The sequence below is a fragment of the Mirounga angustirostris genome, unplaced genomic scaffold (genome assembly GCF_029215605.1).
Source record: "Mirounga angustirostris isolate CCGP_5_RB_7025 unplaced genomic scaffold, mMirAng1.0.hap1 SCAF_2, whole genome shotgun sequence".
Lineage (NCBI taxonomy): Eukaryota > Metazoa > Chordata > Mammalia > Carnivora > Phocidae > Mirounga > Mirounga angustirostris.
In genome coordinates this window covers 117,767,675-117,780,212 of record NW_026991710.1, presented here as the reverse complement: position 1 = coordinate 117,780,212, position 12,538 = coordinate 117,767,675, and the positions used below count along the sequence as shown (strand labels likewise).

The 12,538-nt window shown below is 41.7% G+C and overlaps 1 protein-coding gene across 1 annotated transcript in view; it reads left to right on the top strand.

The window, feature by feature from the left end:
- Positions 1-681: 681 nt before the first annotated feature.
- MGAT4D (MGAT4 family member D) overlaps positions 682-12,538 on the top strand; it is a 53,808-nt gene continuing 41,951 nt past the window's right edge. The window contains exon 1 of the mRNA XM_045881735.1: positions 682-775. Coding sequence (XP_045737691.1) covers positions 682-775 — 94 coding nt within the window. The remainder of the gene's footprint in view (positions 776-12,538) is intronic.

Here is a 12,538-nt window from a genome sequence, read left to right as displayed (position 1 = left end):
TAAAGGGATTAAGCTGAATGTCTGGCGTTGGGCATTTCCCACACAAAAATCTAAGCCCCCTAAGTTATTTGGGCATTTGATGGCTTTCATTTAAAACTGAAGATACTCATTTTATTTAGGACCTTATCATATTTTATTTATAAACTTATCTATGTACACGATTTGCGGAGGAAATCGCGTATTGCTCAGTCCCAACAGCAAATGGCTCAATTTCACAACGGCTCCTATTTTCCAAGATAAAATGAAGAGAACAACAGCATATTAGAACTATTCTCATCTCGCCTTTAAAAAATTGGGATGTTTGAGGATTTACCGAGATAATATATGCAAACTGCTTAGCCTAGGGTCTGGCACAGAAGTACAGCTACAGGAAAATAAAGTAAGTTACCGCGCACCCACCAACCACATGCTAGGCAGTGGAGCGCTTGCCCAAAGTTTAGGGCGTTGAACCACCAGCGGTCCTAGCAACGGAGTCGAGATGCTAAGCGCTGAGCCACGGAAGCGGGCGCCCAAAGGCCGGGCGTGCTGGGGTCCCCAGCGACTGGGGCGCGCTGGGGGCAGGGGGCGCGGGGCGCGCGCCCCGAGGCGCGGGCGCGGCGTGCGCTCCTCCTCCGCTGCGGAGGGCGCTGCGTGTGGCCGCCCCTCGCCGCGCTGCGGGCTGCGGGCAGCCAGGCGGGCTCCATGAGGACCAAGCACGTGAACGTGCTGGTCGCCCTGGCCGCCGTCATGCTCTTCAGCTTCTCCTGCTTTTGCATCTCCAGGATGACTCAAACCAGTGAGCTGCGGGTGGCTTCTCCGGCTTCGGGGCTGCGGGACTGCCGGGGCGGCCCGGGGTGCGGGGTGGGGGAGAGAAGCGGGGCGACGTGAGAGCCTGGCGCTGCCGCCCGCTCTCGTCGGAGGTGTTTGACCGATGGCGCCCCCCGCCCCCCGCCGCTTCCTTGTCCGACCGGCGGTTAAGCTGTAACGGGCGCCCCTCGTCTACCCCGGCGGCCGCGACCCCCGCCAGGCGCGCGCGCTAGTGGGTCGGCCTGCGCGGTTCCCCGGCGCTGTGCCGCTTCCGCGCGCCCTTTTCCTCCGAAGGTTCGGGGGTCCGGTTTGTGCCCAGCTTCCCGCCGCCCGCGTCTTCCTCTTCCCCATCGTTTGCAGAAACGTGCCTGTTTGAATTACGAACTCCTCTCACAAAGCGAACATCTTCCCTCTTTCGTGTTCCACGTTACGTGATTGAGCCACACTTCAGGGCTCCCTAGAGTACTTTTTGCGAAGCCAGAAAGGGGTGAGGTGGTGGAGAGACAATTTAGAGCACGGGTATATAGCACCTGAACTTTCTCAAATGAACCGTGAGGCTGACGTTACTGCTTCGAAACACACCGAGGTTTTAATTCATTTTGCTTTAGGGTTCCCAGTTTAGCAAATAAAAGTGGAGATTGCCCAGGGAAATTTGAAGTTTGGATAAACAATGAGTAAACTTTTAGTATAAAAATTGCACAGAATATATTTATACCAAAAGACTTACTGTTTATCTGAGATTCAAATTTATTATTTATTTATTTATTTATTTTTTAAAGATTTACTTATTTATGTGAGAGAGCGAGAATGAGAGAGAGTACATGAGGGGGGGAGGGTCAGAGGGAGAAGCAGACCCCCCGCCGAGCAGGGAGCCCGATGCGGGACTCGATCCCGGGACTCCAGGATCATGACCTGAGCCCAAGGCAGTCGCTTAACCGACTGAGCCACCCAGGCGCCCTAGAAATAGACTTTTTTTTTCTTTTTTCTTTTTTTTTTTTTTGAGAGAAAGAGAGAGAGCACAAGAGAGGGGGGAGGGTCGGGGGGAGGGTCGGAGGGAGAAGCAGACCCCCCGCCGAGCAGGGAACCCGATGCGGGACTCGATCCCGGGACTCCAGGATCATGACCCGAGCCGAAGGCAGTCGCTTAACCAACTGAGCCACCCAGGCGCCCGCTGAGATTCAAATTTAACTAGATTTCCAGCATTTTATCTTTCAGCTCTACTTGTCCATTGGCCAGTGTAATTTTTTTTTTTGAGAGAGTAATAGAAGAGCTTTATTTTTATTGATTTTTTTTTATTATTGTGTTATGTTAATCACCATGCATTACATTGGCCAGTGTAACATTTTAGCGTCCATGTAGTTGGATTTTTAATTTAAGCTCAGGAATCCTGTAAATATATTAAGCCAGCCTTCCAAGATTGTCCTTAGGTTGTTTTAGGTTAAATTTTCATTCTTATTGGGGCGCCTGGGTGGCTCAGTCGTTAAGCGTCCGCCTTCGGCTCAGGTCATGATCCCAGGGTCCTGGGATCGAGTCCCGCATCGGGCTCCCTGCTGTGCGGGAAGCCTGCTTCTCCCTCTTCCACTCCCGCTGCTTGTGTTCCCTCTCTCACTGTATCTCTCTCTGTCAAATAAATAAAAAAGATCTTTAAAAAAATTTTTTTTTCATTCTTATTAAACACATTTTTGACCCAGGGTTCACACAAAGTAACCTTGGTGGTGGTGTCAAGGATCGAGTTTGGAAGTGGCTTTAGTCTTCTGATTAATATGAAATTTTGTCATGTATACACAATATCAACATTCTACTCCCATTTGTGTCAAAGGATTAGGAATACATAATAATTTGTCTGATTTATACTACTGACTTTTAATCATTTTATACACTTCCCCCTTCTTCATTTTCTGTAAGGAACATTATCCAGATGTGTTTTTTATGCGTTTTAGGACAATAAACAATTTCTACTTTTATAACAAAAAATAAATCGTTACTCATAATTAGAAAGTAAAATGTAAACTCCCTTTTAGAGTAATTTTGGAAGGCAGTTTGGATTGGTAATGTCAAGACATTTTAATACAACTAATATTATTATATTATTTATTATAAACTGTGGACTTTGTGTTATGACCAGGAAAAAGAAGTTTGGTCCCTCAAAGTATTTATATTCCCAGCATTCATATATTCAAATTCAGAATATGAGATACTGTTCCTGAAAATGTACCACTCTTAGAATAACTGATAAAACAGGTTTCTCGTGTTTTACATTTATGTTTCTGTGTAATCTAGGTCTAAAATAGTTACAAAATCAGTCCTTGTACGAAATCAATCCTGAGATGTTCTTATGTCAACAAAAGAAAACAGACTTCATTTAGTTTTGGAAGCAGCGATTTTTATAAGACACCAAAGATAGTCCCAATGGTTTTTAAAATTTGATCCATAGTTGTAATTCTTATCAATGAAAACTTGGGAATATTTATTAGAAAGATGGCCGGGGGTGCCTGGGTGGCTCAGTTGATTAAGCGCCCAGCTCTTGATCTCAGCTCAGGTTTTGATCTCAGAGTAGTGAGTTCAAGCCCCATGCTGGGCTCCATGCTGGGCAAAGAGCCTACTTAAAAAAAAAAAGTTGGCCACAACCTAGTGGCCTTCTTTACCCTTTTAAATTTTTATGTGCCTATAACCTTTTGTTTCTATAAGCTCATAGTATTAACAGTTCATTAATTTGTTCTATAAATATGTAAGCTCCATGAGGAGAATTTTTTCTGTTTTTGCCTGTTTGGTTCACTGCTGTGTCCCCAGCATCTGGAAAAATGGCTGATACAAGAGGTATGCTAAATATTTGTTGTCTGGTTGAATGAATGAGTGAATTAATGAATTTGATAAATACTTCATGTTGTAGGAACTAGGCAACAAAAAATTTTTAAACCCTCACTTTCAGGGAGCTTACATTCTGGTTAAGGGAAATAAACAACAAACAGGAATGATAATGCTCTATGGTGTCAGGTGTTGACAAGGGAGAGAAAGTGCTATTTTAGATAGGGTGGTTAAGGAAATTCATATTAATGCCTATTCCTGAATGAAGTAAGGGGGGCTATTGTGTGGATATCTGGGGGAAGAGTATTCCAGGCAATGAGAAAAGCTGGTGCAAAGGCCCTATGGTGCAATCAGCTTGATATGTTTGAGAAACAGCTAGGAGGCTAATGTGAACAAGGAAGAGTTGTAGAGGGATAAGATCATGGAGACCATAGTAAGAACTATGACTTTTATGCTGAGTAATACAGGAAGCCATCTACATAAAAAGATGGTCAACATCACTAATCATCAGGGAAATGCATATCAAAACCACAGTGAGATACCGCCTCATACCTGTTAGGTTGGCTGTTTTTAAAAAGACAATAAATAATGAGTGTTGGTGAAGATGTGGAGAAAAAGAGAACCTTCATGCACTGTTGGTGGGAATGTAAATTGGTGTAGCCACAGGAAAACAGCATGGAGTTTCCTCAAAAAAATAAAGATGGGACTACTCATATGACCCAGCGATTCCACTTCTGGGTATTATATGAAGCAAGTGAAAACACTAACTTGAAAAGGTATCTGTATTCCCATGTTTATTGCAGCATTATTTATAATAGCCAAGCTGTGGAAGCATCCTAAGTGTCCTTCAATGGATGAATGGATAAAGAAATTTTATATATTCTATTATAATGGAATATTATTCTTTCAGTCCCAGGTGTAGCTCGAAGTCAGCAGAGTCCAGGATGTACATGTGGGCCAATCAAGACGGTAATTGAAATGTCATGTGGAATTTAAAGTACATCTAGAACAACAGTGTGTGACAATAATGACAAGATAAGATAGGAGAGGGGTAAATGGAGTTAAATGGTACTAAACTTGCAGCACTGTTGAAAAGTGAGAATGTGAGAATTTGTATTAAACTGTAATAAGTCAAAGATTCCCATTGAAATCTCTGGTTTAACTACTAAAATAATCGTAAAATCATGCATAACAATATCACTCATAGTTAATGCTCCAAAAAGGAAATTACAGTATTTTCTGACTTTATATAAAACAAAACCAAACTTGATAATGTTTACAAGAGATATGTTTAAATTTTAAAGATCGAGAAATGTTGGAAGAGGAATGGAAAAGTATATACCAGCAACCTGATCCAAAAGAAAGTTGATGTAGCTATATTAATATCAGCAAACATAGACTCTAAGGCCAAGTGCAACATAAATGTTGAATAAACATGGAAGAACTTCATTAGCAATCAAAGAAATGCAAATTAAAAACACAAGATAGCATTTCATACCATTCAGATTTTTAAATTTAGGAGATAAGACATTTGGTGAGGATGGGGAAGTGCAGGAATTTGCACACACTCCCCTTGGGAGTGGGGAGTATACATACATACATTCAATCACTTTCGTTATGTGACGTGCATTTCCTGTGTCCTAGCAATTCTGCTAGTCAGGACTGAAATCAGTGTGCAACCTTACCCAATGGTTTATGGCCACCTCCTCTTGTCACTGATCAGTACCCATGCCATATATGTTGTTCAATATTTGTTTTTTTAAAGATTTTATTTATTTATTAGTCAGAGAGAGTGAGCACAAGCAGGGGGAGCGGCAGGCAGAGGGAGAAGCAGGCTCCCCACTGAGCAGGGAGCCTGACGTAGGACTTGAACCCAGGCCCCTGGGATCGTGACCTGAGCTGAAGGCAGACGCTTAACCGACTGAGCCGTCCAGGCGTCCCAAGATTGTTCAGTATTTAAAATAACATCCTTACCACCAGATATATCAAAGGGAAAGTCTTGAATATATCAACCTGGTATATTCTTGGTAGCATTTTTTATAATTGTTCATCAACAGAAGAGCTAAATGTGTTACTGTATATTCAAAACAGTGGAACATTTAACAGTAGTGGAAGTGAATGGACTAGAGCTTGACTTATCAGTATGGATGGATTGCAAAAACATAAATTAAGCAAAAGAAGCAAGTACAGAAGAATACATATAAGTATTATTTTATTTATTAATATCTAAAAACATATGAGTCAACTTGCACAAGTGGTAAAACTTGAAAGAAAAGCAATGGAAGATTTAATACAAAATTCAGAATTCTACTTATCTGGGAATAAGGACGAAAGGGAACATAATCTTGGAAGAAAACAGATGGACTATTCAAGGCTAAGGTAGTAGTGGATTCATGGATGCTCATTTTTATTATTGTCTTTCGAACTGTTTTATATATGCTTTGTAGTGCCTGAAATATTTCATCATAAGACCTGACGCATAGAGGGACCACTCAAAGGGAGTTCAAAGGGTGTTGTTCGTAGTGTGATTTGATTATTGCAAAGTATATGTGGAGTGGAATAATCCAAAATATATTTTACCTTTTTACCTTCATCTCCTACCAACTGCTTCGGATAGTCTTCTTTGGAACCACGTTGGGTACAAATAAATGAATAATAAATCTGAAGTGGTCTGCCAATACTTCAGCCTCATGCCATTCATTCCCCTTTCTTTTGGCCCCTTGAGTGAATTACTTGCTTTCCCCTCAGTATGCCATACCATTTCATACTTAGGCATTTATGTTGTTATTTTCTTAGTTTGGAATGCCCTTCCCTGCCCTTTGCTGTAGGGTGGCATTCTGTACATTCTTCAAGTTCTCAAATACCCCATCTTCTCTGAAACCTTTTCCCTTGTCCCTCCCCCACTCCTCAGTCTTCCTTACTAGTTAAGCATTTCTGCCTCTCTCTGCCTGTGGCACTTGAGCATAACTCCATTTTCACAATTATATTAATTGGTTGTTTAAATACATGCTCCTTCCTCCATCTCTTGTCGGGTAATTTAGAGCAGGAACCTGACTTTATCCATGTTTACCTGTCATATAGCTCAGTGAATAACACATGGTTACATATTAAATGGCAGAAAGAATGCATACTCTGGGATGCTTCTCATTGCTGGAGGGGTTTAGTGAATGAAATGGGGTGGGAGAGTCAGGTCATGGCTATATCGGATAAGACCTTGTATGTGAAGGCAAGTAGTTTGGACTTAATTCAGTAAGCATTCAGGGAATCATTTGAAGTCTTTGAGCAGTGTTTCCAGAAGATTAATTGTGGGTTGGAGGTGAGAGACTAATTAAGAGACAGTTATAATAGTGTAGCTAGAGGCAGTAATGACCTGAACTATGGTAAAGTCAATGATGAGAAAGGTGAAACAATTAAAGAGATCTATAACAGTGCTTCTTAAATTTTAACGTATATACCAATCACCTGTGAATCTTATTAAAGCACAGATTCTGACTCAGTAGGTCTGGGGAGAGGCCTGAAATACTGCATTTCTTTTTTTTTTTTTTTTTTTTTTGAGAGAGAAAGAAAGCATGCGTGCATGTGAGCGAGTTGGGGGGGGAGCAGAGGGAGCAGGGGAGAGAGAATCTCAAGCAGACTCTGTGCTCAGTGTGGAGCCCAACACGGGGCTCTGTCTCACAACCCTGAGATCACAACCTGAGTCGAAATCAAGAGTCAACACGTAACTGACTGAGCCACCCAGGCACCCCAAGAGATAGATACTGCATTTCTAATAAGCTCACAGCTGATGCCAAGAAACTGCTGTCCAATATGGCAACCCCTATCTAGGTGACTGTCGAGCACTTGAAATATGGTTAGTGTAACTGAGAAAATAAATTTTAAATTTTGTTTTAACTAACTTAAATATAAAGACTGAAGCAGTGCAAAATATTTCTCCATTAAGCAAAATTTTACTGTTTTGGTAAGACTGCATTTCACTGTTACTATTAAAATTTTGCATGTGAATTAAGATGTACTGTAAGTATAAAATATACACAGGATTTAGCATACATAGTACAAAAAAGAATGTAAGCTATTCCATTAGTTATTTTTTATGTTGGTTATATGTTGAAAAATATTTCAGATATATTGAATTACATTAAATATATTCTTTTTTTGGGCGCCTGGGTGGCTCAGTCAGTTAAGCGACTGCCTTCAGCTCAGGTCATGATCCCAGGGTCCTGGGATCGAGTCCCACATCGGGCTCCCTGCTCTGCATAGAGCCTGCTTCTCCCTCTCCCACTCCCCCTGCTTGTGTTCCCTCTCTCGCTGTGTCTCTCTCTGTCAAATAAATAAATAAAATCTTAAAAAAAAAAAAATATATATATATATTCTTTTTTTTTTATTAAAGATTTTATTTATTTATTTGAGAGAATGAGAGAGAGAGAGAGCATGAGAGGGGAAGGGTCAGAGGGAGAAGCAGACTCCCTGCTGAGCAGGGAGCCCGATGTGGGACTCGATCCCGGGACTCCAGGATCATGACCTGAGCCGAAGGCAGTCACTTAACCAACTGAGCCACCCAGGTGCCCCACATTAAATATATTCTTTACAATTACTTGTTTCTTTTTACTTTTTTTAAAATGTGGCTACTAGAAAATTCAAAATTACAAAGGTATCTTACATTTTATTTCTGCTGGATAGCAGTGCCTTGGACTCTTGCTGTGAGAAACAAAGGTCAGTGGTATTTAGGATCTCACCTGGCCCCTTTCTTATGGGCGGAAGTCACATTGGCCCATTGCACACATGGACTGGTGTTTGTTTTCACAATTTCACCACACTTGATTCAAAACATCAAATTATTGTTTATTTCAGACCTTTGAAACATAGTTTTATAACATCTCACACTCACAAAATACCTGAGTGAATATGAAAGTAGTGTAAATATTTTAAATAGAATATTGTTAAATAGAATTATCAAGTAAAATTGTATAAGAAGCAGATGTAAGACTAGGGAATATATCCTTTAACTGTTTTGCATGGTTGTTTTCTGCAAATACTACTTCCTGTAGAGAAAACTCTTTGTTTTCATGTTTACCAAATTGATCCCTCAGGGACTGACTTAACATTGTGGAAGCTTAGCTATGTTGCATCACCCATGATATATCAACTTCAAACACATGATTCAGTTTGCAGAGAGAATATTACCCCAGGAACCCCAATAGCATAGGGTTATATTGGTTAAACTATGTCTACTTCTAAAGTTTGTCAACATCTTTAAATAGTATCCATTTTATGAATATTCAAGATTTATCTGGGATAGTTGCAGTTCTTTTGATTAAAGCACAGTTCAGTTTAAAAATCACTCAGGGCGCCTTGGTGGCTCAGTTGGTTAAGCTCTTGGTTTCGGCTCAGGGTCATGAGATCGAGCTCCACATCAGGCTCTGCGCTGGGTATGGAGTCTGCTTGGGATTCTCTCTCTCTCCCTCTCCCTGTGCCCCTTCCCACCCCCCTCCCCAAAAAGTTGTCCCCCTGCCCTGTCTCTAAGCCCACTGGTCCTGCTTTCTCCTGAACCAGCTCCAGCTAGGCTTTTACCTCGCTAGGGACTGCACACCGCTGTCTCGCAGCTCCCACCCTGTCCTCATCCTCCTTGCCCTATTCAACAGCACTTGACAGTTGATGACTTTCATCTCCTTGACACATTTTTCTCACTTGGTTTCCAAGGTCTTGACACACACTCGAGTTTCCTCCTGCCTTACCAGCTAATCTGTCTTAGCTTTGTTACTGACTTCTCATGTGTTCAACTTATAACTTGGGGTGCCCCAGAATTTAGTCCTTGGGCCTCATCTCTTCTCTGCTCATCCTCATTCTCCTAGTGATCTCCTGCTTCTTACCACAGGTCTCTCTAAATGTCTGTGGCCAGGCCAGGCCAGTTCTCCCACCAGACCCACACATGGAGCTGCCTACTGAGATGTGTGATAAGCATCTCAAATCTAACATGTCTCAAACCAGACAGACTCCTAGTAGTCACACCAAAACTTGCTCCCTTCATCTTCTCCATCTTAGTAAATGGCCACTCCTTTCTTCTAGTTGCTCAGAATATCATTGCCTCCTTTTTTTTTTTTTTCCATATCTCACATTTGATGTCAGCAAATCCTATCTTCTTTATCTTCAGACTATATCCAGAATTAAACCATTCCTCAGCACTTACCCACTAACAATCTTTTCTAAGCCACAGACGTCTTTCCTGATCGCCCTTCTTCAGTCTTAGTTTCCCCAGCTCTGTTGTTCACACAGCAGATAGAAGGATCCTGTTCTTGTAAGTTGGATTATGTGACTCTCTGCATATAGACTTCTATTGGCTCCCCAGTTTGCTTAAAGTAAATCTAAAGTACTTAGAAAGGTGGCTTTGTAATTTAATCACCTACAACTCTTCCTGTCATTCATTTTGCTTCAGCCACACAGTCTCCATGCTGTTTCTGGAGATAATGGGCACCCTCCTGCCTCAGGGCTTTTGCACATGCTCTTCTCTCTGTACTAGAGTTACCTGCAGCATTCCTTCATTTGCTTTTTTCTTGTCTGTGCTCACACGTTATCTCCTCAAGCCTTCTCTGATCACCCTGTTTACAGTTAAAACCTCCCCCCACCATCAACACTCTGTATCCTTTTTCCCTGCTTTATATTTTTTTGGTACTCATAAACGTATGATTCACTTATTTCTTGTTTTTTCCATTCAGTAGGATGTAAGTTCCAAGGGGGCCAGGAGTTCTGTTTTGTACATTGTCATATCCCCAGGACATTTAACAGTATTTAGTTTAATAAGTATTTGTTGAACGAGGGAATGAATTGCATGGCCAGGCAACTGTTCTGGCTGGTGAGATATAGAAGTCCCTGAGAAGAGCATCCCTTCCCAAAGAAAAACTCAGGCTTTGCTTGGAATTGTATATGTGAATTCTGAACTCTCTGTCACAGTGTTTCAGGAAGGAACAGAAAATTGCTTTTACTCTTGACATCCCCCTCTCTACTGAGACCAAATGGTTGATCTCTCTGCTGTAGCCATATATTTCCATCTGTAGAGAATATGCAAAATTCCTAGTATTGCACTGTGAGGGCAGTGATGACCAACACAAATTGCCAACCAGGGAGACGAACCATTGCTTCAGCTGGGTTGATTCTGGGGCCCAGATTAGGAGGCCTTCAAGAGGCTGCTGAGAAAAAAATAGTTCAGAGCAGCAAGTCCTCCATCTTTTCCTTACTGAGTGATGTATATGTACAGATTAAATTGTGGCTTGGATCCAGCAGTGCCTTTTCACTCTTGTCATTTGTCATTCACCCTTGTCTGGCTTTTCCCTGGAGGTGGATTGAGGGAGGAAATTGTATATCTTGTGCCACCAGCCACTCGCTAGTGAAGACTAGACATGTAGAGCCTTGAGTTCTGCTGGTTGTATCATAACAGGCTAGGGACTTGTGCAGGGATGGGGCACAAGGCTCACTGCGAAAGACTGCAAGAAGTCTTCATAATTATAGGATTCTCTGTAATGGTTAGTCAGCCAGTTGGGTCTTTCCCTAAACCTCCACTGCCCTGTTTCAGCAAGCCCAACTATGCATAAAACCTGAATCTACGTGTTTGTACCCCATGGATGGGAGTCCCTGTTGGCAGGATACTCCATATAATATGCAATTGTTGCATTTGAGAGATTCAGTGACACAGAACTGGAGATGGAGAGGTGTTGTGAGAGACCCTAGAGATGGAGCTGGCCACTGAGTGAGGACTGGAGAAGTGGGGCCCCCTCCAACCCAAGCGGGAGAGACGTGTCTTGTTAGAGAGCAGTGAAACAGCAGGTTTAATTTCCTCTGTTGTATCTTGGGGTGGATGATCCATTGAGGCTTGGGAGAGAAATATCAGGATATTACAGTTTATTGGTTGCTTCCTGTCCTCAGTAGGGTAGCTCAGGCAAGACATAAGTTTTGTTCCAGGCTGGCCTATCTGAAAGGTGAATGGAACCAGCAAGGTGGATGTACAGTGCTGTCAGGGGGTGCCGAGTCTGCCCATGGCCAGGTATTCAAGACCTCTGGGAACCACTTAGGCACCTGCTGGACTTCAGATTCTGAATCCTCCGCCCAAGGCTAAGGCTAGTGTGAGCCAAGGCAGGGAGGGAAGGACACAAACAGGAAATGAGACTGGGAGAGTTTTTATCCTTACATTTTCTTACTCCATGTTATAAGTCAATCTCACTTTTGCTCTCAAATCTATAACACCAGCCCTAATCTCTCCCTTGAACTTCAGAGTCGTAGAGCCAAATGTTTGCCACATATGTAGATGCCTCATAAGCATCATCACGGCTCCTTTTCCTGTTTTCCCAATTCAGACTGAAGAAATCTGTAGTCATGTCAGAAACCTAGTAGGGATTCTAATCTCTCTCAGTCAGTTCAAAGTCTTTTCAATAAAAGCTCTTAGATGTTTTTCCTATTACTCCTATTTCCTAATCCTTTCTGCCCTAGTTTATTCTTTTATCATCTCTCACATGAAACTATCTGTATATGTGTTGTTTTACAAAAAAGAAATGATTTTATACATAGTTTTGTTTTTAAAAAGCAATTGTTTTTACAACATTAAATATTCTATAAGATGATTTTCATAGCTGTATAGTATTACATTGGCGAATGAATAAAATGTAGCCCATTGATAAATAATATTTGTCAGATATTTGTCAAAGTGTTTTTTTTTCATGTGCTTTTTCATGGCTTATATGCATTAGTGTTACCACTTCTTCCCAACTCTGGGGCAGGGATTTTTGGATATCCATTTATATATGAAGGAACAGAGGTTAATAAACGTAAAATAGCGTGTCCAAGATCACACAAGTATTAAGTGATGAAACTGGGATTCAGTTATACATGATTTAACACCTGAGCCACTGTAACTTTTAAAAGGATATTCTGTAATTTATTTAGCATATGTCCATTGTTGAGC